We start from the raw sequence: 23,095 nt of genomic DNA on the forward strand, positions 1-23,095 counted from the left end.
TCACGCCAGTGAAGTTTGCAATGACGTTGGTAGACTACTGTCGTTTCAGGAAAACACCCCAAACACCATCTAAAGTCCTAAACTGACTCGGTGGACTGTAAACTCCGCAAACTGTTTCAGCATGCAAAACGATTCCGGGACAAGTTGGTGGAATAAAACGATCGCCTCTCAAGAACATCACCGGAGTGAGTGACAGCGCGCACCACCCAATCCCAAGCGCTCTGCGTTGTAAACAGAAGGAGTTGAACCAATCGAACGTCCCCTTCCTTGTCACCGTCAGATGCTATTGGTCGAGTTGAACGAGCATTGGTGCCAGCTTCTCGCGCGGGTCTGTCAAAAATATATGAAGGGAATTCATTGAATGTTGCGGGACTGCTGTTGTGTTAGTTTCGCTCGCATTTAATTCATACCAGCCAACTGACAGTTGTTATTTCCGCCGAGAAAAGACGCGTTTTCTGACGGTTAACGGAAAAAGCCAACGTTACCCGGCTGGGAATCCATAAATAGGATTAAGTAAAGCCACCTCTGATAGCTAGCATAGCAACGTTTAGCTAGACGTGGCTGCTGGTTCGTGTGAGAGTGGAACATTAGCTAATGTCATGGGTGTGTGTGACTGTCTAACCCTGACAGCACAGCTATGAAGTAGTACTGCTAGTCAGATGAGGTCTGAGACACTGACTGTTTTCACTGCTGTTGTAGTTTGTATGTTACTAGTCTAGTATTTGCTGATTAGCTTTGCCAGTCAGTCCTGCAGTCCAGTTCAAGTCAGTCATCATCAAGTCAACATGGATAGTTATCACCAACGATTTGAATCGGCTGCTGCAGCACACAGGGAAGGCAAACTTCAGAAGAAGAAGGGCTCGACCAGTCACTCTCACTTCACTGCTGGCTACGAGGAAGGAGACAGAAAACCAAAATTTGTGAGTATGGCAGGCACTGGTTATTGTTTTATATTTTAACAAATGTGAGGTAAAATGAGGCCAAACTCAATTTGAGGAAGAGGGAAAGCTCAAAGATGATTATACTCCCCCATTTCTCTCTCTCTCTCTCTCTCTCTCTCTCTCTCTCCCTCTCTCTCTCTCTCACACACACACACACACACACACACACACACACACACACACACACACACACACACACACACACACACACACACACACACAACTAAATGATCAAGTTTTATTTAAAATAATGCTTAAAAGGTCACTCCTGCCACTGACCTTGACCTTGTTTGATATTTACTCAACACACACAATGGCACAACCTCATAAGGTTAAAATTAGCACAGGATTTAGTCTGTTGGTTTAATCCTTGATCTTCCTACTACTGCTAGCTTACAGCTACTGTGTCTGTCCTGTATCATATGGCTCTGTCTACACTGTAGAGTAGACACTGCCATACAGGACAGGCACAGTACCTGTTAGCACCATTTCCACCAAACTTGTGAGGAATGTTTCTCCAACAAGTATATCATGCCATTTGAACATTAACATGAATTCATGAAAATGCATGTCCCCTGCGTGCGTGTGTGTGTGTGTGTGTGTGTGTGTGTGTGTGTGTGTGTGTGTGTGTGTGTGTGTGTGTGTGTGTGTGTGTGTGTGTGTGTGTGCTTATCTAGTATGATTCTACAAGGCTTTGATTGATTTGTATACTTCATCAGTCAGGAATGTAAATAGCACCAGATACAGTCAGACATTAAGGCTAAAAGGGTAACACGAAAAAAGCATGCAACAGACTATTCAAACGAGAAACAACCATAAAACACAAAATAAATAATATACCGGTATACTAAAAGTATTCAAAAATCTGGGACTGAATGAGAAGGACAACAATTATTATTTTGTGACTTCACTACACCATCACTTTCCCATGACCCCACTTGGGTTCTGAATCTGAGCCATAGTTTGAGAACCTCTGATTAAGCCCAAACCACACCATTGATTCGCCTTGCAACTCCTTGCAACCCAACAAGGGAAGTTGTGACTAGTTGCATTGGTGTGGTTTGGGCTCAGTGTTGCCTAATCCAATTATTTTGTCAGACCATCCCTAGGGTCACTGGCAGGTGAGCCACTCATACTCATACTCTACCCTCATAGTCAGTATTAAAGTATCTTTATGTACAAAGACACTTTATAACTGACTATATATGATGGTAGTTATAATATGTTAATGCACAGAGCTTATGTAATGCATTATGACTAGACCAGCACTTAAAATACTTCATAAACCTTGTTACAAGTTGTTATACACGATTATGAACATTTATAACGAATGTTATGAAGCCTTATAAATAAGTGCATTACAAATATGATTATAAATGTGATTATAATTCATTATATGCCCGGCCATTATGTAAAGTGTTAACATTATCTTTTTTAATAATTTTGTATTAATTCAAGAACAATGGCTTCTATTTCAACATGCTTCAATTGTCCATTTAGTCTACCAATGAAATGCAGAGTGATTAGACAAAAACTGTGCCATCATATTAATGAGCAAAGAGCATTAGTGAGGACCAGTTTCACGAAGATGAAACTAGGTGAAAATATGTGAAGTGCTCTTTTAAAAAGGAAGGGGGAAAGACAAAAAAGTAGGCCTTGAGACTTGTATAGAGTAGAGTAGTAGAGGATGTTAAAGTGAGCATAAAAAGGAGGAACTCATCAGTACCACTTGTGCAATGTTGATGATATTTGAATGGTTGTTTACAGTCATAATTAGTGTGACACATAATTTATTAAGTGGTCGTTGCTCTTAAAATCTCTGTAGCTGGTCTATGGCAAGCCTGGGTGGTGTGTAGGGATGGGACGATATGAACATTTCATGTCATGATTATTGTGACCAAAATAGCGATTTCTGATATTATCGCAATAATCAAGATATCCCCCAACATCCATTATCTACAAGCTTGCACGTTTTGAGCTTGTAGATCGGCTATTTTTTGGCAAAGAGATTTGGTAGAGATTTCCCGGTCCGTTAAATGGTTCCGATAACTTCCGTATATGCAGCTCGGCAAATAAAAGGTGAATCCATCCCAGTGCATCAAGAGGACAATTTCACGATGAATTAAAATCTCCACAATACTAGGGATAGCCATTTGGAGAAATGTTATTAACCTGTTGCCATTAAGCCTTATCGGTGGTTAATTAACGGTTAACTGTTAAGGAAATGTGTTGGAAAAATGCACTATTTAGCCATTGAAAAATACATTGACAATACACTGTGTTTTCCCCCCCATTATTAAACGGTTAACGGTTAGCTGTTAACTGTTGGCTATCCCTACTCGATACGATTATCGTGAGTGGTTTTTATCACGATAATAGTGATTATCGTCCCATCCCTAGTGGTGTGAGCCCCCAGGCCTGTATTGTTGACCGTGTCCAGTCCAGCCCTGCACTGATATTGACTGTATCCAGGTCGGGCTAAAGATGGCTAGTGATGATGACTTGAACAAACCATGCACGTTCCATAAATCATCTTATTTGAAATGTTGAATTGAAAACATATTGCCCCTACCCTACCTCCTAAATGCATCTGAGTTAATATTCATTATCTATTCTAGGCCTATGGTACTCTTTTTGTACTGTAAAAAAACAAAGTTGTTCTTTAACTGAGGGAGAGATAAAGCAGGGACCCCCACTACATATTGTATAAATGCGTTATGCAGATTTTCATCGACTTGTTTGACAGCACTGTCACCAGTCTTATGTTGGATTTGTGTTAATGTTTTTTCAGACATTTAGCCACTTCAATCGTCGATACGTAGTAAACTTGAACTTTCACTCTGTACTTGGTTTGCTCTTTTTGACCTCTACACCAAACCTCTTTGCTGGAATAGCCGATGTACAAGCTCTCAACGCCTCGCGTTTAGAGGCATTGAGAGCTTGTAGATCTGCTATTTTTGGCTAAAGTTCTCGTCAGAATTGGGATGCGAGGGTTCAAGTTTGGTGGCCCCCCTGTAGTAACTCTGAGGACCCCCTGTTGAAGACCCCTGATCTAGAGTGAGTGATCATGCTGAAATATTCTGACAAGAAAACATTTGGAATATAACCAATACCAACACAGACATAAACAGGAGATAGTTAAGGCATACAGTATTACACTTTTAAACTTTATTATTGAATTCAGTGGTGGACAAGCACAGTGCAATACCTACTGACATGTAAATACACCAAACAGAAAAAGGCCCAGCATTCATCTGCTTAGATTTAGATATTTTGGTAGAAACAACACAACTGCTGCATTTTAGAAGCATTGATTAATCTCAAATCGATAAACACAATCCAAGATGGGAAACGACATGAATGAAAAATTCTATTTCACATTTGGAGCATTTAGAATTCAGCACGACACTTAATAGATAAGAGCAAGTGAATAGTTTAAAGCATGACTGCATTTCATTTTTCCTTCTCAGTGTTTGTCAAAGTTTTAAGTTTAATTCACTTCCATTACACTAACATAGACAAATAAACAAAATTCGACAGTGCTATTGTATTTTGTCTGTAATGCATTCATCTCCACTAACCTCAATTACCGCTACATGTTCAGCTACGTGTGACCTGTAAACTTGGGTGTGCAACAAACGCAGCACTTTTCAAAAATTAAAAGTTGAGTGGGATTTACTATGTGTCCACCGTGACATCTTGACAACCATTCAAGATACAGGACAATGCAGGAACTTAAAATCAATACACACAGTGGTGACACGTTTAGCTGCTAGATTGACTAGAATCCTAAGGTGAAGTGGAATGTTGGATATAGTAGTAGTCAGTTCGAGAACACATTCTATTTGACATTCAGTGACAGGCCATAGCTGTTTATTACTCCTACTAAGTACTAGTACTACTAAGTGTCTTTTATAGCCAAAGTTGTACTTGTGGTATTACTATTGTATGACCATGCACTGTTACTTGCGTGCTCCACTGCAGCCAATGAAGGAATCCCATGGGGAAAAAAATAATATTGCTGAGCTGTACAGTACATACATTTTCATTTATAGCAATGTTTTCAACATTTTCTGTTTGCAAGTAGTTTAGCAGTTATTCCAGTAGATGTCACTAAAGTACAGGCATATTAGTTTTTTTAATGGCTACATACTCTGAACTGTCACTTGCACTTTGTGTTCCCTAGAGCATGCAGACACAATCTGAAAAAAAGAAAAAAAAAGAAAAAAAACAAAAAAAAAACATAATGGTAAACATAAAAGGTAACATACCTTTTCAAAGTGAGCAAAGAAAAAAAACATTAAGTCATTTCCTTGTATCCCCTTTATTTTGCAAGAATAAACCTCTTGGGTCCCCTCAGAGCTAGGAAAAGTTTCTATTTTCGATAATTATATTTATATTGAAGCCGTAATGGCTTTCATCAAGGAATATACAACTGCGTTTGTTCACCTCAGTACTCAGTGTTCCCGTTCTTCTAATATGCAATGAATGACAGTTGCATTGCAAACGCATTAGAAACATCTACAGTCAGACACATCATTCGTGATGTGACTTGAGTTGATTTAGATCATACATGGGCAACTGGCGGCCCGGGGGCCACATGCGGCCCTCACCTTCACTTAATGTGGCCCGCAGGTTAATATCTGAATACTATGTATTTATTATTGATTTCAGCTGTTACAATTCTAAAACATGCAAACATGACCCACTTTAATTACTTCAGTCTATATCAGTAGCTTAATGACTAGTACTAGTCTTTTTTTATTCACAATGTATTTGTATTTAAGTTCATAAAGTTACAGTAAGAACATATAAATGCATTGGAAATTAAATAAAACATTTTAACTTTTCAGGATTCCAATTCAAAAATAGCTAAAGATAATTCAGGATTCCAATTCAAAAATAGCAAAACATAGCAGATCTACAAGCTCAGAACGCGTTTTGTGAGCTTGTAGATCGGCTATTTTTGCTATTTTTGACTGTATATGCATTGTGGCCCTCTGGAGTGAGTGTGAAAATATAGTGGCCCTCTCCAGCATCAAAGTTGCCCACCCCTGCTTTAGATTATCATGCACATGCAATGGCACATGCTGTTATGTAGTGGTTCTCAACCTTTTCAGGCCGCGACCCCCAAAATAATCATATTTAACTGGGCCCCCCCCCACCCTGACAAGCACTAAGAGTTAAGGCATTCCATTTTGTATAACACGGTTGTATTGTGAAAATGGAAGATCTACATGCTCACACCGCCTCGTGTTGCAAGGCGTTGTGAGCATGTAGATAGGCTATTTTCACAATTTCTGCCTCTAATATTTGACCAATGTTTAATTTGTCATTTTAGAGGTATTACAAAGTCCTTAAACTGTGACTTTAGAAATGTGCAGAATGATACCCTGTATACACTTACTTAAACCTTATGCTGGTTTGTTTATTGTTCAGAGAGAAAACAATGGTGCACAGTAAGGGAGGCCGCTTCAACGTTTACAAGCCGTTCTGGGGGCTTGATGTGGACCAGTAGGCCAGCGGGCGCCCTAACATGTCCCGACTCTTAACCACTTTCAACCTGGTGTCCCTAATTTGGGCATGTCATTGAAGTAAAAGTAAAGTAAACATAGTCTAGGGGTGTGTACTGGAGGGGGTTACACAGCACGCACGTGCGCAGTTACACTGGACAAAATAAGCTTGTTCAATCTGAATTCTCAAGAAAATTAGTGTGCCCATAATTATCTTTGGTGAAGTGCTTACAAGAAAAAGGTTATCCCCTCCAAAAACACTTATTTTTACTGCAAATTGCACCACCACAGACACACTGACACAATGAAGCAATCACAATTAAACCCAAGTGACTCCCAAATAACACGTTAAAATAGCACTGTGCTGTCGACCTTAAATTGAACCGATTAGATGGGGATGAGGCAAACAGGTGTTCCTATTAGTGACATTTTGCCTCTACCCTTCAGGATGCCATTGTCCTGCTGCAGAGCAATCCCCTGTCCCATCTGGATACACCAAGAGGAAACTGGGACAGTTCTAACAAGTGAAGAATGATGACACACTGCATGGGTCTGCTGAACTCACTGAGATTACCTCCAATTAGACAATAGCAGAGTAGCATTGCATTTGGTGCTTAACCCTGATGAGCAGACTGAATAGATAGGGTAGGGTAATAATGGTGGAGGCAAGCGTAAAGTAGAGGAGGAGGGAGAGTTAGGGGCCAGACCGGGCCGACTCGTGATTGCCAGACAGTGACAGAACATCTGGAGCGTTAAACATCTGGCCTCTCCTCTGGGTAATGTCCCCTTTCTCCTTTGTCTTTTATGCCTCCTATTGCAAGGCTCCAGAATCACAGGTTTCATCTGCTTTGTGATTTCAAGTGCTTATTTAATTATGATTCATATCATCGTAGTGTATGTACTGTGTGTAAACGTACGAATGCATGGAATAATTCATGAATGCATGGTATAATTTGATCAAAATTTAAATAGTAGGATTAAAGGTAAACCTTGTAGCTTACAAAGTAAGTAGGCCGGTGCTATATGAAGAATACTTAAAAACCCTTAGCTTAAAGGGCTTAGAGACATAATAATTCAACGTGGAATATGAAATATGAATTGGGGTTTGCTGAGAGCTACAGAGGTAAACGGTATTTGTTTAAAGAGTCTGGCTTGAACTTAATTTCCAGACCTGTATGAACCATAACTGACTTCAAAATCACCTTTCTGGAAGTTATATGTCTCATCCATGAGTCAAGACAGCATGATGACTTATAAATGCATTGCTCTGTCAGAGAAGAGCAGTCTTTTTCTTCACTGAACTTGAGCCCCAAACGTGCACTACAGTGTTTTATGAACTGTTATGAGTTTCCTCACATTCAGAATGTTTTGATTTCAACTTATGATATTTGAATACCTCTCAGGGTGAGTATCTCACCCCTTAATATCGTCTGAAAGGACAGTGAGACCCCATCTATCTATAGTTTGGTATAACTGACAAATACAGGGCAATGTTATGTAATTGACCACACATCTGCTCAATAGCAGACTCCAATACAATCCTAAAGTGCGATAGTTTACGCTGTCAAACACCTTGATACATGTCTGTATTGAAACATGGTAAACTCGCAGCCTAGTCAGACATGTCTTATGTGCTACAGAAAGGTAAAATGGTTGCTATCAACACTTTCTATCTGGATTCATTATCCCCGCCAAGCCGGAAAGGCTGAAAGCAAGTGATTGTGTTTGTGTGCTTGAAACTTTACATGCACGGTTTATGCATGGTTTATGGTTGTTTCCAGAGATCAAATGAAGCAGTCGAAGGGGGGGGGGGGGGGGTAACCAGACTATTAGTAACCACGCTAGCTGTAGAAAGTTTAGAAACCGACCGAGTGTCACTGTCTCGCTGACTTCATTTTTGAGAGAGAGAGAGAGAGAGAGAGAGACATAGATACAGTAGATAGTCCGTATCAGTTGCATTACTAGGCCTTACAATAATTTATAATAACATAACAACAATAACAATCGTCATAATAATAAAATAATAATAATAATAATACCTGGATTCAACAAAGATCAATTATTGACAATATGTCAATTCTAGTTTCCTTGAGATCTTCACTTCTTTCCCTTCCTGGCTGTACCTTTGTTATCGGGCAGCGCTACAATTTTGAGGTTCCCGTTGGAAATCAAGTGTGGAAGTTTAATACTTAAAAACAAATGTTCAGAACTAGAATATCGCCCGCCTTTGGCGGGCGAATCCTAGTGTCACTGTTCGCACATAAATCCTTAGTCTAGTTGTGGGAAGAAAAGGATCATCATCATCATGGCCCCAAATAACTTTTAAATATCTTGCAATTGGCGACGAGTCTCGACTCTTAATACATCGGCAAGAGTGCCTCTCATTTTCAATACAAAGGCTAAGCTATATAAGCTCTCCATCATCAGCAATAGTAGTCAGTGGTGCGTGTTGCCCACACTCCCAAGCCCCCACCGTTGCGCTTAGTTAGGTTCACCGGGAAAAACTCGGTCGCGAGAGGCGACATGGGTTCTGAAGGCAAAGGTGGAGTCAGTGACGTAGCGGCGGCTCCGGCAGAGAAGTATAGGTTCCACTTGCGCAAAGGCACGTCGCATCCGCATACGTCAGGGACGTTTACTTGAGAGACACGGAAGAAGGAGAGACTGTAAAGGATAAGTGATTGTCGTCTCAGGAAGAAGGACAGACCTTTCAGGAAGAATGATATGTGACGTAGCACCGTTCGCGGCTGAGGCAGAAAAGCGGGGCAAAGAAGGTAAAAGAATGCATAAAGAGACAATAAATAGCGACGGTCCAAAAGCGAGAGGTATGATTGTGCTGTTGGTTAAATGGTTTTGGGAATTGGGCCGTGGGTCTGTGCTAACATAGCTGCAGTGTAGCAGCGGGATACAGTACACGGGGCGTGATTAACTTCTCAGGGAGTGGCTAACTTCTAAATTGTATATAAGGATAAACATCCTGCAAATACACAAAGGTCTAGGTTGGAAAACATTGATCCTAATCTTGATTATTGTAGAACGAAAGCTGGCATGAAGCTGTACTGTATGAGGAGATTCCTTCCCATTATGTTTGCCTAAACAGTTTTTAAACACAGAATATACAGTTATGTTGTGGATAAATAAAGCAAAACTAAAACAAAAGTTATCATAGTGAGTGTAGCGAGTTGCAGAGAGCATTCAGATTAGGAAAAAGGTAATGTTTTAACCGTCCTTGTTCAACAATGTGTTTTGGTTGGGTAACTTGTCCAAGCGCTGTTAATTGAAAGATACTATCTAAGCTTAATTAAAATGAACAGGATGATAAGAGTACAAGGTGAAAAGAATCCACTATCATTACAAACTGTTGTAAGTTGTGTGAGGGCCACTTATCGTATCTATTGAAACAAGACAAGACACATGGCTTCGCTGTGAAGCACGTGCGTGCATGCACGCACGCACGCACGCACGCACGCACGCACGCGCACACACACACACACACACACACACACACACACACACACACACACACAACGTGTTAATCAGATTCATTCAGACGGTACAACAAAGTGGTGATTATTATTAGTTTTATTTTGTTGGTGTAAAATGTAATATCATCATGCGTCCCTTAGACTTGAGTTTTTTCATCCCGTTGCAATGAATGAAATGCATCTCTTGACACTGAGTGCGTAGCTAGCAAACACATCACTGATTGCTGAGGACCTGAAGGAGTGCAGCAAGCAAGCGGTTCTCCAGAAATCATATCTATGAATCAATCCATGTCTCTGTATCTGTCTGTCTGGGTGCCTTTCATGCCCATGAAGATCCCTGATGTTATCAATATGACATCATAGTACTGATATCATAGACTGTCCTCTAATACTACAGTATATAACTATGACAATAGGTACAAGCCAGGGGTATTGAGGCGGGCATGCCTTCCCAACGACAATGCCCTAGTTATTATTATTAATTCAATAAACAGATAAAATAGACAATACTTTGAACAAAAAATACTTGAACTATAGATAACAGTCCTTCTCTCCCCCATGTCATCTGCTGCAAAAACCTGATGATACTGAAACAAGGATGGATAAGGGGCAGGGCTACAGCTTTTTCTACTGAAATTGAGCCATTGCTTAGCATGTAACTGTAATGACAACTTGGCATGCATAGACCATCTTTGAGAATATATTTGCCTCAGGCTACCTACCTAACTTTTAACTTAACCAATTAGCTTGTTTTGGTACATTTCAAATGTTCATAAGCAGTTGATGAATCCTTCATTTACAGACCTTTACAGCCATTCCACCCATGGCATTTTAAGCATTTTCATTAGTTACTACTGTGCCTACTGTAATTCTAGATTCCAAAGAGCTATACAGTAAGAATGTTTGGGAAGTAGTGCCTGATTACAAAATAATTTGGGGGTTACTTTGCACTGGCAGTAGCTCAGGTGGTAGAGTGGCCACTTGAGAATTGGAAGGTTCCTGGTTCGATCCTGGGTTTCCCCTGTGTTACTGTCGATATGTATCAGTGTCCTTGAGCTAGACAGATACTGAACCCCTAACTGCTCCCGATGAGCAGTTTGGTGCCTTGCATGCTTCCTCTGCCATAGGCATGTGGATAATATGATGCACATTGTAAAGCACTTTGGATCAAGGCTGTAAACTAAACGCACCATTTAACACGTTTATCATTTGAAATTTTTGCATTTTCTACTGTGATACGAGTTCAATTTAGGAGCCCTAAAGGTCCATCTGTCAGTTGTCAGGACGTGAGCTGCTTGAAAACCAGCCATTTTCCATATTGGACCACTCCTGAAAACTTTAAGAAGCCAATCTCAAATATTTTGTTTGATAGGAACTTTATTTTTTCCATTAACCACCTCAACACTACCATCACTATTTTGAGGGGAACCATCGTAGATCTACAACGCCTCTGCGCTTTGAGATTGTAGATCTTCTATTTTCGGCAAAGAGGTCTGGTGCAGAGGGAAAAAAAGAGTACCCAAATGTAGATTTAGATATAGTGTAGAGGGGGAAAAAATCAAGTACAGTACTACTCTACACCGATGATAGTGCTGTCAAACAAGTCTTCTTATGAAATCTATGAAACACAATTTCATACAATATGTAGTGGGTTCCCTGCTTCATCTCTCTCAGCTAAGCTAGGGGTACTTGACCTGGAATACTTCAAAGACCCCTGGGTTAGAGGATTATTCGTTAACATCCTTACTCAGGACTATAACAGTTTTTATGAGAATTGTCAACATCTAACCTCAAGATCAGCCTTCTTTGTTCTTATTGCATCCTATGGCTATTACCGTATATAGCACAAATTGTCTGAGTGTGGGCAGGTGAGAATGTTTGACAGTACAATACATATTGTTTTAATTATGCATTCAATTATTTTGACACATACTGTATATATTATTCTATATCTATCAGGGGTTGACACTAAGGTCTGAGAGGCACTTGCCTGCCCAAAGGTCATAATGATGAGTAACATTTTAATTACCGTTCAATTGTACACTTATGTCATACCTCCATCTTTATCCAAATACCTACATAGTTATGATTGAATATGACTTCACATATCACACCTATTTTATATTTTTACAGTGAACAGTGAAAACAGCCCATTATAGGTAAACAGTGCTTTTACTTTACATTCCAAAGACCAGAAGACGGAGCGCTTTGGCCACGCGTTCAGAAACTAGCCCCCCTTTCAAACTAGTACTTGCCCGGTCGGGCAACCTGAAAGCAAACTCCGAAAGTTTTATTTACCTGCCGGGGGCAAGTTGGCAAGCCTTAGTGTCAAGGCCTGTCTATACATATGCACATTACATCTTTCTGACTCTGTAGAAGCTAATTGCTGAATTGATCAGAGAGGGGGGAAAATGATTACTTCTCTGCACTTAGTGGGTGACTTCTTTTTATTATCTCCCTCTCTTTCAATCCTTCTATTTCCTGCCATATCTGTGCAAAAAAATGTAGAATTAATCTCAGAAAACTCATTAGCGGGCAGACTCATTGACAGGTTGACATGTTTTATTCCAGCCTTGTGGAGTTTATGGTAATTAAAGACGGTGTGTATTGATTGATGTCCCTGGGCTCTTCATGCTCTACTGTGGTGCTTGAGGGAGAGACTAAATGTAGCCTTTCCCTGTCAATTTAGTTTTCATGTGCAGATGGAATATTTTATAATGTGGCTCAGGCTTTTCTCCGATACTGTATCTGATCATGACAACATTCAAAGCTTTATTGCATTAATAAGGCTCATCGTGAGATTTCCACTGGCACTGTGCCGAAGGGACTGTGCTTAAGGTTGCCACTCAACCAAGGCAAAGAAGCTCTAAACCGCTAGAAGCAATGTTGCAAAATGGAAGGGTGATATTCTCTCTAAACCGCATGACTTTAGTCTGGGATAACCAAGCTTGTTATGGATTTCTTTTAATAGTATATCAAAATAATCAAGGGGTGCCCACTGCCCAGAAATGTAACATCACATACATTCCAGATTATTATTCTAAAGTGGTTTCAACAAAATCTACGCAAAGTATCTGAATAAAGTATTCATCTGTAAAAGTTTCAAACCTTCCCAAATGGCTACGGGTTGTAACATCATGATTACTACTGTACATGATTTACTTATATTTTTATCGTAATATTGTAGATTGGATAATATATTGTTAGTTAATTTTGTTGCTCCCGTAGTTACAGCTGTTGCTAAAACAATCTACATTTCCACAAAAATTACAATCAAGTTCAACTGTTGGATATTAGGCGTATGTGTATATCATTATACTTTGTACATCATTTATTTCATTTATTTCCGAACGTAACAATCACTGTATTTAATAATTGAAAGATTGTTTCGCCATTTTACATACTGTTGATGCTAGTGTTGGCATGTTGAGCGTGAAAGTCCATTTCCTTGATTATTTCCAATTTTCAATATTAACTTCTACTTAACTTCAATATATCTCAGAGGCAAATATAGTACTTTCGCTCCATTACAATTTTTTGGAAAACTTTAGTTACTAGTTACAGCTCTATATACGTGTTGTGAGCTTGTAGATCTACAATTTTCAAAATATGTTTTATGCATTTTGAAAATTTAAAATGAGACATTCTGCTTAAAGGGGAAGACCACCCATTTACAATATTGAACTATGTCATTAATATACCTTAGAGGAGTTGTGTGGAAATAGAACAAAAGGTCGCCCCCTTCTGTGTTGCCTAGAACTGGAGGATTGATTTTGGGGTTTGTATTGTAAAGTACAACTTGATGACATCACACCGTTGTACTTTACAATACAAACCCCAAAATCAATCTTCCAGTTCTAGGAAACACAGAAGGGGGGGAACTTTTTCTATTTCCACACAACTCCTCAGTTATATTGATGACACTAGAGGTTCGCGGCCCTTCGGGCCGCTCACATCTAGAGATCGCGCCTGCTTCGCAGGCGCTCACAGCTACGTTGCAGCAGTGATCCACCCACATCCATCCATCCATCCATCCACACACACATCCATCCATCCATCCACATCCATCCATCCATCCATCCATCCACATCCATCCATCCACATCCATCCATCCATCCATCCATCCACATCCATCCATCCATCCATCCATCCATCCACATCCATCCATCCATCCATCCATGCATCCATCCATCCACATACATGCATCCATCCACATCCATCCATCCATCCACATCCATCCATCCATGCATCCATATATGCATCCATCCATCCATCCACATCCATCCATCCATCCACATCCATCCATCCACATCCATCCATCCATCCATCCATCCACATCCATCCATCCATCCACATCCATCCATCCATCCATCCATCCACATCCATCCATCCATCCATCCATCCATCCATCCATCCACATCCATCCATCCACATCCATCCACCCATCCACATCCATCCATCCGTCCATCCACATCCATCCATCCATCCACATCCATCCATCCATCCACATCCATCCATCCACATCCATCCATTCACATCCATCCATCCACCCATCCATCCATCCATCCACATCCATCCATCCACATCCATGCATCCATCCATCCACATCCATGCATCCATCCATCCATCCATCCATCCACATCCATCCATCCATCCATCCATGCATCCATCCATCCATCCATCCACATCCATCCATCCATCCATCCATCCACTTACTGTACTGTACTTTACTCTACTGTACCTTACTGTACTTTACTGTACTCTACTGTACCTTACTATACTGTACTTTAATGTACTCTACTGTACCTTACTGTACTCTACTGTACCTTACTGTACTCTACTTTACTGTACTCTACTGTACCTTACTATACTGTACTTTAATGTACTCTACTGTACCTTACTATACCTTACTGTACTGTACTTTAATGTACTCTACTGTACTCTACTTTATCTTACTGTACTGTACTTTAATGTACTCTACTGTACTCTACTTTACCTTACTCTACTGTACCTTACTATACCTTACTGTACTGTACTTTAATGTACTCTACTGTACTCTACTTTACCTTGCTGTACTTTGCTGTACTCTACTGTACTCTACTTTACCTTACTGTACTGTACTTTAATGTACTCTACTGTACTCTACTTTACCTTACTGTACTTTGCTGTACTCTACTGTACTCTACTTTACCTTACTGTACTTTGCTGTACTCTACTGTACCTGACTGTACCGTATTGTACTGTACTCTACTTTACCTTACTGTACTTTGCTTTACCCTACTGTACCTGACTGTACCGTATTGTACTGTACTTTGCTGTACTCTACTGTACCTTGCTGTACCGTATTGTACTGTACTTTGCTGTACTCTACTGTACCTTGCTGTACCGTATTGTACTGTACTTTGCTGTACTCTACTGTACTTTGCTGTACCGTATTGTACTGTACTTTGCTGTACCTTGCTGTACTGTATCTTACTGTACTACCTTACTGTACTGTACTTTAATGTACTCTACTGTACCTTACTGTGCTGTACTTTAATGTACTCTACTGTACCTTACTGTACTGTACTTTAATGTACTCTACTGTACCTTACTATACCTTACTGTACTTTAATGTACTCTACTGTACCTTACTTTACCTTACTGTACTGTACTTTAATGTACTCTACTGTACTGTACTTTACCTTACTGTACTGTACTTTAATGTACTCTACTGTACTCTACTTTACCTTACTGTACTTTGCTGTACTCTACTGTACTCTACTTTACCTTACTGTACTTTGCTGTACTCTACTGTACCTGACTGTACCGTATTGTATCTTACTTCTCTCTCTCTCTTCTCTCTCTCTCCTCTCTCTCTCTCTCTAACCCCCCCCCCCCCCCCCTTCCCTCTTGAAACCCGATACTTTTGTGATGAGAATGACAAATTCACTCTACAGAGGATTGCGCAATAGGTATTGCGAAATAAGCATACAAACACAAACTGTACAGTAAATATGCATTTTGAAAAGATGACACTAAGTGGATTACGTTCAGCATAGCATGCAGTATATATTTCTGTAATAATGGTGACTTCCAACATGACCGAATGTCGGGAACCGCCGAACAAAATCAGTCTTTGGCCGTCTTGAGTTGGTGTGGCTGAGATAGTTCAATATTGAAAATGGGTGGTCTTCCCCTTTAAATGAGTAATTTCTACTTTTGTTACATAAAGTCCATTTTGATACCAATACTTTTGTATACTGGAATTTTACTTATGCTAACAGACTAGACCATTTTTTACATTGTGCTTTTATACTTTACACAATTGTAAAAAATACAATATCTTAATCGAAAATGGCAGAGGTTTACAGTATGTAAACTACAGTATGTTAGCCTCGTGTAGCCAGACAAATCTGCCATGATTGCAAAGAAAAATTGCCCTTAATACTGATTATTGGTTGTCTAGTTGTCTCTAACTTGGCTCGAGAAGTGCTGTTGGTAAAATATCACCCCTTTCACAAATGAGTCTCAGTCTATGCACAGCAGCCAGAAACAAAGGTTCCCTCACATGTGTTACCAATTCAAATTGTGTTCCTTTCTGGTCAAACAGAGTCAGAGTGGTATTGTGCATGTTGGCTCACTGGAAACACTCTGCTCCACCAGTGTGTCTCAAAGTGGGGTCCAGGAACCCTTGTGGTTTCTTGAGGGGGTTCCAAATGGAACCTTACGGGTGTGTGACTCTGAAAGTTACATAGGGGTGCTTGAAATTAACGTTTGAGAACAACAGTTTTTTAAATGATTGAGGTCTGCTAAGAAGATTTAAACCCAAGAAAGCACGATGGCTTGTTTCAATCGGGGTCCTTTGTATATTTTCGGTGCTACGTTTAATGGAATTAGAATCATTGGTAAACTTTCTTCACGCCTGTGCAGAAGGTGCATGCCAATTTTTTTCCAATTTGGCTGCTGTGCATAGAGCCTTTTTATGTTCCAATTTCCAGTTGTTTCTTTTTTTAAGCCATTTAGACCTGAAGTCGATTTTAAAAACAACCCCTAAATCCTTACCTAAGCTTTTTTTAAACTAGCAGCATCTACCACTTCTTGACAGGAAAATGCGATTGTATTTTTTTGAAAGTAGTTTTGATTGTTTCCTTTTTGTGTGTTTTTCCCCCTACCTGTAGCATTTACACTTTAGAAACCTCACGGATGATGTGGTAAGATTTGGTGTGCATGTAGTATTCTGTATCTAACTTTGCCTAACTTTTTCTACTTAGGATTTACTAACAGCATTACAAGCCAAGGACAAGAAATACATGTATACCGTAGATTATCATATAGGCATTTGCCATTGGAATGCTGGGTAACAATATCATATATCCATATCCACTAATCCATATCCGGGGATGCATGCACTCGCTGAAAGTACATACAGACTGAGGACTGAAACTGTGACAGATCTCATAAACTCCTGTCAAAAATGATAATAACTGATTTGAGAATTGATCACTCAATGTGCCAGTCGGTCAATGTCCCATGTGCAATTTTTGTGACGTCACTCTGACAGCAAACCAACAACCCGTAAACATTGCCATGGCCATATGTGCAGCCTCTGGGACTGTGCTTGGGACTACACTAACCTAAATGCCAATGCATACATTTGGGAAAAGTGCCAATTGTCAACGCCCATGTTCAGCTTCAGATTAATTGGACAACCCGCTAAGGAGAAGAAATGGGTTTGAAAGTGATACAGGGAAGACATATTTTTGTAGGGGGGAGTTAACATCCTTCTAGCCTCTCATAACAAGATTAAGATGATCAGAGATCTCCCCCAACTGATACGTCTGGTTCTAAATTGAATGCGTGGGTTCAGACAAGAACGGCCCCTGCTTTGAAAACCACCCCAATGTGAAGGACTGCCCTAAAGTCTTTGTATTGGTTCAGCTGTTGTTATTTTTTAAATTTCAGTTTTAGGTCATTCAGAGTATCATGTCAGTTAGTGGACATCTGTGATCATCTGGCTTTGCGAGACTAGAATCTTCCTGCTTCCCTCGATAAAAAAAAAGCCTACAGTATATGTGATTTTTACATTGATTATTACTGAAAATAAGCTCTGTAGCAAATAAAATGATACTCGTTTTGTTCAAGCAAGAAAAAACTACTTTTGACTTATGCCACAGTCACATGACTTCACCGTCGCCACCACGAATGCTTGCGTGTTCGTTACGGTGAGGTGTAAGGTCCCCCACACCCAAAAGATGTAAAAGCTTCAAAAAGTATTTTATATGGTACAACAAAATGTGAAAATGCCTTAATCACAGACTTTATTTCAGGCATCTAACCTAGACTAGATTTTTTGGACGTAATTGGAAGTGCAACCTTAAAATGTCCTTTTTCAAAATGCTCTCTAACACTGTAGTAGTAGAATTACACTAACATAGTTGCTTAATTCCTAACACGCAAACAGCGCATGCAGTGCTACAAATGTAGACGACCCGAGACTCATATAATCTAAGGCTTTGCATGTGGCATTGAATGTTTTATTGCTGTATAGTTTCTATTGTGACTGTGCTTTCTGTCTCTCTGCAGCTGGATAGATTTGCCAGTATTCGGATACCAGGTAGTAAAAAGGAGCGGCCTCCTCTGTCACATGCCAAACACAACTCCAGTGAGTGGGCCGCGGCTTCGTCGTCTTCCTCCACCGCAGCTGAGTTGGAGGAGCTCTCATCAAAGATCACCTCAGAGAAAGAGATCCTTGCTCTGTTTGAGAAGATGATGGTAAGCACAAAATTAAATTCTGGGGCATTTCAAAGGAGTGCAATGCAATCCTATCTCTGATCACTTTGAAGGATTAAATAGGTCAAAGAAAATGAATCCCTCTTCAGAGAATATAGATACTTCTACTAGTTGTTAATTTATTTTACCCTGAGACAACCTACATTTATGATGGGTATGCCTGGAAATTAACACCATTAGCGAAGATGTTTTGATGAAAAACAAAGATAATCCTAAAAGGAGAATGAGTTATGAGACACAATGCACAATAATAAAATGTTATGTACAACACAAACATAAAAAGTAACATACATTATATACATAAAGTATATATTCATTGGCTTGGGTTACAATAGCATTATTATTATTATTTGTATCAATTTACATTTGCCACTGTAAATTCAGTTCATTTAGTGTTTCTGACAAGGAAATACAGATCCATCAGCCAAACCATGCAAATCTATGATGTGTGGTTGGAGCGCTTTAGAAAGTCTGCATGCAACATGTCCTTTGATATACAACCAGCGTCCATCCGTTCGTCCGCCCATCCATCTTCCCATACATCCATCCAGGCATTCATCCATCCATTAATTAATTTATTTTCCACTTATATCATGTCTGGTCGTAGAGATGGCAGTTGCACCCAAGAATCCCAGACTTCCCTTTCCCCACGGACCAGGCCCACCTGGTCCGTGGTCTGCATCATGGTCTCTCTTCCAAAATGTACTGTCTGGATCACAAGCAACACTCACTAATTAGAGCCTGGTTTATTATGTCTACTTTTGTAAACTGGGAGCTGTCAGGACTACAGGATACAATTAACCTTAGAAAAGGACCCTAGATTACTTATATTATATTACATATATTATTATATTACAGTATACTATATTTTTTACCTGCCAGCTTGTTCGTTGAGGTGTGTCAGTCAGTTGTCAGCACAACATGCAAGCACGTTTTGAGTGACGGAGCTTGGGAGGCTGTTGTAGTAAAACTGTTGAGGGATGCAGCCCTTGCTTTGATCATTTGTCATAGCTCGCTAGCTGATTCATGGCTGTGCCATGGCAGGATGACAAGGGAGACATAGATAACTGATGCCCCGTTTATGCTCTGTTTAGCCTCACATCTGGATCCTTACACTAACATGGCTAAAATAAAACTACAAACAACTCCAAATACGAGGAGAGTGACATTTCATTCACATTGACAGTTGGATGCTAGAAACGGATCTACCTTTAAACATTTCTACCTTTAACATATTTAGAGTTCCATCCACTCCAATGGTTGCACTTTTGGGGCATGGCTTTTTTGTTATTATGATATAATTTATAGGAGTACTGTTATTTCATGTACTTTCTTTGTTTTTCTCATAGTTGGTTTAGCATTTCTTTTCTCTCTTAAAGTTAATGCTCAAGTTGGCTGTAAACATAATGCTATCTTCCACTTTTCTCCCTTTTCAGGAGGATATGAACTTGAATGAGGACAAAAAGACTCCTTTGAGAAAAAAAGACCTCGCCACAAAGAGAGAAATGGTCATCCAGTACATATTTACTGCTTCTAAATCTGTAAGTGGCTAAAACCCTGTGTGTGGGTGCATGCATGCTTGAGTATATAATGGCTGGAAAGGGACAATCCAGCAAACTTCAGAAGCCAGTCTTAGCAAATCAGGATGCTATGACAAATTGGAGAGATCCGTCTAATGTGTGCCAATTTGTGTGATGTTTGGACAAAATCTGTAGGAGTAATATATTTAAAAAATGTGTTTTGCAACAATTGGCCTCCTCGTGGCACCGATGTGAGAAATTTAAGGCAGAGGTTTTTACTTGGCTTCCATGGAGTATATGTGCACATAACACTGATCGGTATAACAGATTAGCTGCTCACTGACACACGGACAGACACACAGACAGGCAGGAGCGAAAACATAGTCTCGGCCATGCCTTAGGCCTGTGCACAACAACTATATTTGAAGTTGTCAGCTTCAGAGTCAGCAACCCTTTGTATTCATGTTGGTGCTCCACTGATATTTCTTTTTCAGTGGAACAAGATTTGACTAAATTATAATTTTAGTGTTTTTGAGCATTCTGAAGGATCAAAACCGTATTCGCATCCTGCATAATTCCCACAGAACTTTGGATGATAGCACTTCGCAATGGTTTAGCATTCATCCTTGAATCCTTAATAATTGTTGTGTGCACTGCGGAAAGGCGTTGGATGATTCAGTTTATGTATGCAAGTTTGCTATCGGGGTTGATTGTCCTTGCCTCAGAGTTTTGGCAACAGGCCCTAAATGTGTGTGTGTTTTTTGTACCCCCTCTGAAAACAGCCCAGCAGACCTTGGGTGTGCGTGATGAAACTGTGAAGTTTTGTCAATGATTGAATCTACAAAGTGATGGCAACTGTTCTATTTATTTCTCCCAGAAAAAGCCTTGAGCAAATGACTTCAGTCGCCCTTGAGAATAGAAACTTTTATAGGCCACTATATAGTATTGAAATCAAGGCTTTTAATAATGAATGGCACAAATTTAAAGTGAAAATGTAATCCTTCAAGCATGATCAAATATCATTTCAGTTCAACAAGATGGTTCTTCGTAATAATCTAAGAGAAAACATAGGCCCATTTTCTTTAGTATTTTCATATTTAGCTGAAATTTGTGGATGGACCATTCTTAGGATGTCACTGTTGTTGGAGTAGGTCAGTCATTATTACAAATCCTACCTTGGCGATAACTTCTATAATCTTTTTTTCTTGGGATATAGTTTTTAGACAGTTCAAGTTCAGTAATGGCATAGTTTCTGACATTACTGTAGATTTGGATTTATTAAGTGTAACTAGAATAAGGCATCCAATTTGCTATGAGTTGCACACACTTATTAAACTTTTTGGGTTACACAAAAAGTTACAAAAAACGTCCATTGAACTCAATGGACTTTTGGGATTACAGAAATAGTTATATGAAAACAGGTGTACTTTAGGTGACACAGGTTTGCAGAAAACTTTAGGACTAGAACAATAATCTGGTTGCCTGTAGCAACCACACTCATAATGAATGAGAATTAGCCAGTAGCTATGCCCCTCCCAAAAAGCTTTTGTCCAATGCTAGCTTAGAATAACTTCCTGCTTGCCAAGGTTTGCCTTGGCAACAGCCTTGGCAAGCTGCCGGTTGCTAAGCTAGCATTGGACAAAAGCTTTTAGGGGAGGGGCATAGCTACTGGCTAATTACTATAGATTTAAAATGAATTGGAGGCACAAATCAAAACTAAAATTATGTACTGTATCTTTATCCAATGTTTACTTTCCAATGTATGCATGAATGGACCATTGTAAAGCGCTATTATTACTAGACCTTACCCGTTCAAAGATGTGTGCTCCAAAATATGTGCAGAGTGTGGGTTGTGGGGAAAGTTACTGTAACTGGTGCGTGCGTGAGAGCATCATAATGTAAGGAGCAGCTCATGGAGGAGTGTATATTTATTTACCCGTTGGAAGATGAGACACACATCAAACGCACCTGGTGAGAGAGAGAGAGAGAGAGAGAGAGAGAGAGAGAGAGAGAGAGAGAGAGAGAGAGAGAGAGAGAGAGAGAGAGAGAGAGAGAGAGAGAGAGAGAGAGAGAGAGAGAGAGAGAGAGAGAGAGAGAGAGAGAGAGAGAGAGAGAGAGAGAGAGAGAAAAAATTCGGGCTCCGTCACCGTTGGTATAATGCTAATGGCCAATACCATGTGAACTTTGGGATCAGAGCGTGAGTGAGTTTGGAAAATTATATGTTTGATTACTAGAAGCTCGGCCGCCCGAGCATCTAGTTGGGGACCGGACTACTAGGGAACAATGCAAATAGTGAATGAATGCCCCGCCCTTTAATGCAAACTCCATTATACCTGTTGTCATAGGACTCATTTTGACCATCTGTTTGCCAGTGTCCATTTATGCCCATATATGGAGATATATGTCTGTCTGCATCCATTTTATGCCCATATATGGAGATCTCTGTATCTGCCAGTCGGGCGGGCGAGCGTCTAATCGGTACTGGCCTACTCTGGAACGATGTAAAAAGGGAATGAATGCCCCAACCTTAAATGCAAACCCCATTATACCTGTTGTCATTGGACCCGTTTTGACCATCTGTTTGCCTGTGTCCATTTATGCCCATATATGGAGATATCTGTATCTGTCTGCGTCCATTTTATGCCCATATATGGAGATCTCTGTATTTGCCAGTCGGGCGGCCGAGCGTCTAGTCGGGGACTGGCCTACTCTGGAACGATGTAAATAGGGAATTAATGCCCCACCCTTTTGCAAACCCCATTATGTTGTCATAGGAATCGTTTCAACCATCTGTTTGCCTGTGTTCATTAATGGCCATATATGGAGATATCTGTATCTGTCTGTCTGCGTCCATTTTATGCCCATAT

At 40.0% G+C, this 23,095-nt stretch overlaps 1 protein-coding gene across 1 annotated transcript in view; it reads left to right on the forward strand.

Moving 5' to 3' along the window:
- Positions 1 to 785: 785 nt before the first annotated feature.
- The window catches only part of LOC308287880 (protein diaphanous homolog 3-like), a gene marked incomplete at its 5' end in the record, with an annotated part of 315,168 nt that continues 292,858 nt past the window's right edge, over positions 786 to 23,095 (forward strand). The window contains 4 exons of the mRNA XM_080729203.1: positions 786 to 920; positions 17,097 to 17,129; positions 18,502 to 18,690; positions 20,145 to 20,249. Coding sequence (XP_080585329.1) covers positions 786 to 920; positions 17,097 to 17,129; positions 18,502 to 18,690; positions 20,145 to 20,249 — 462 coding nt within the window. The remainder of the gene's footprint in view (positions 921 to 17,096; positions 17,130 to 18,501; positions 18,691 to 20,144; positions 20,250 to 23,095) is intronic.

Source organism: Nannobrachium achirus, assembly GCF_963921795.1.
Source record: "Nannobrachium achirus genome assembly, chromosome: 7".
Taxonomy (NCBI): Eukaryota; Metazoa; Chordata; class Actinopteri; order Myctophiformes; family Myctophidae; genus Nannobrachium; species Nannobrachium achirus.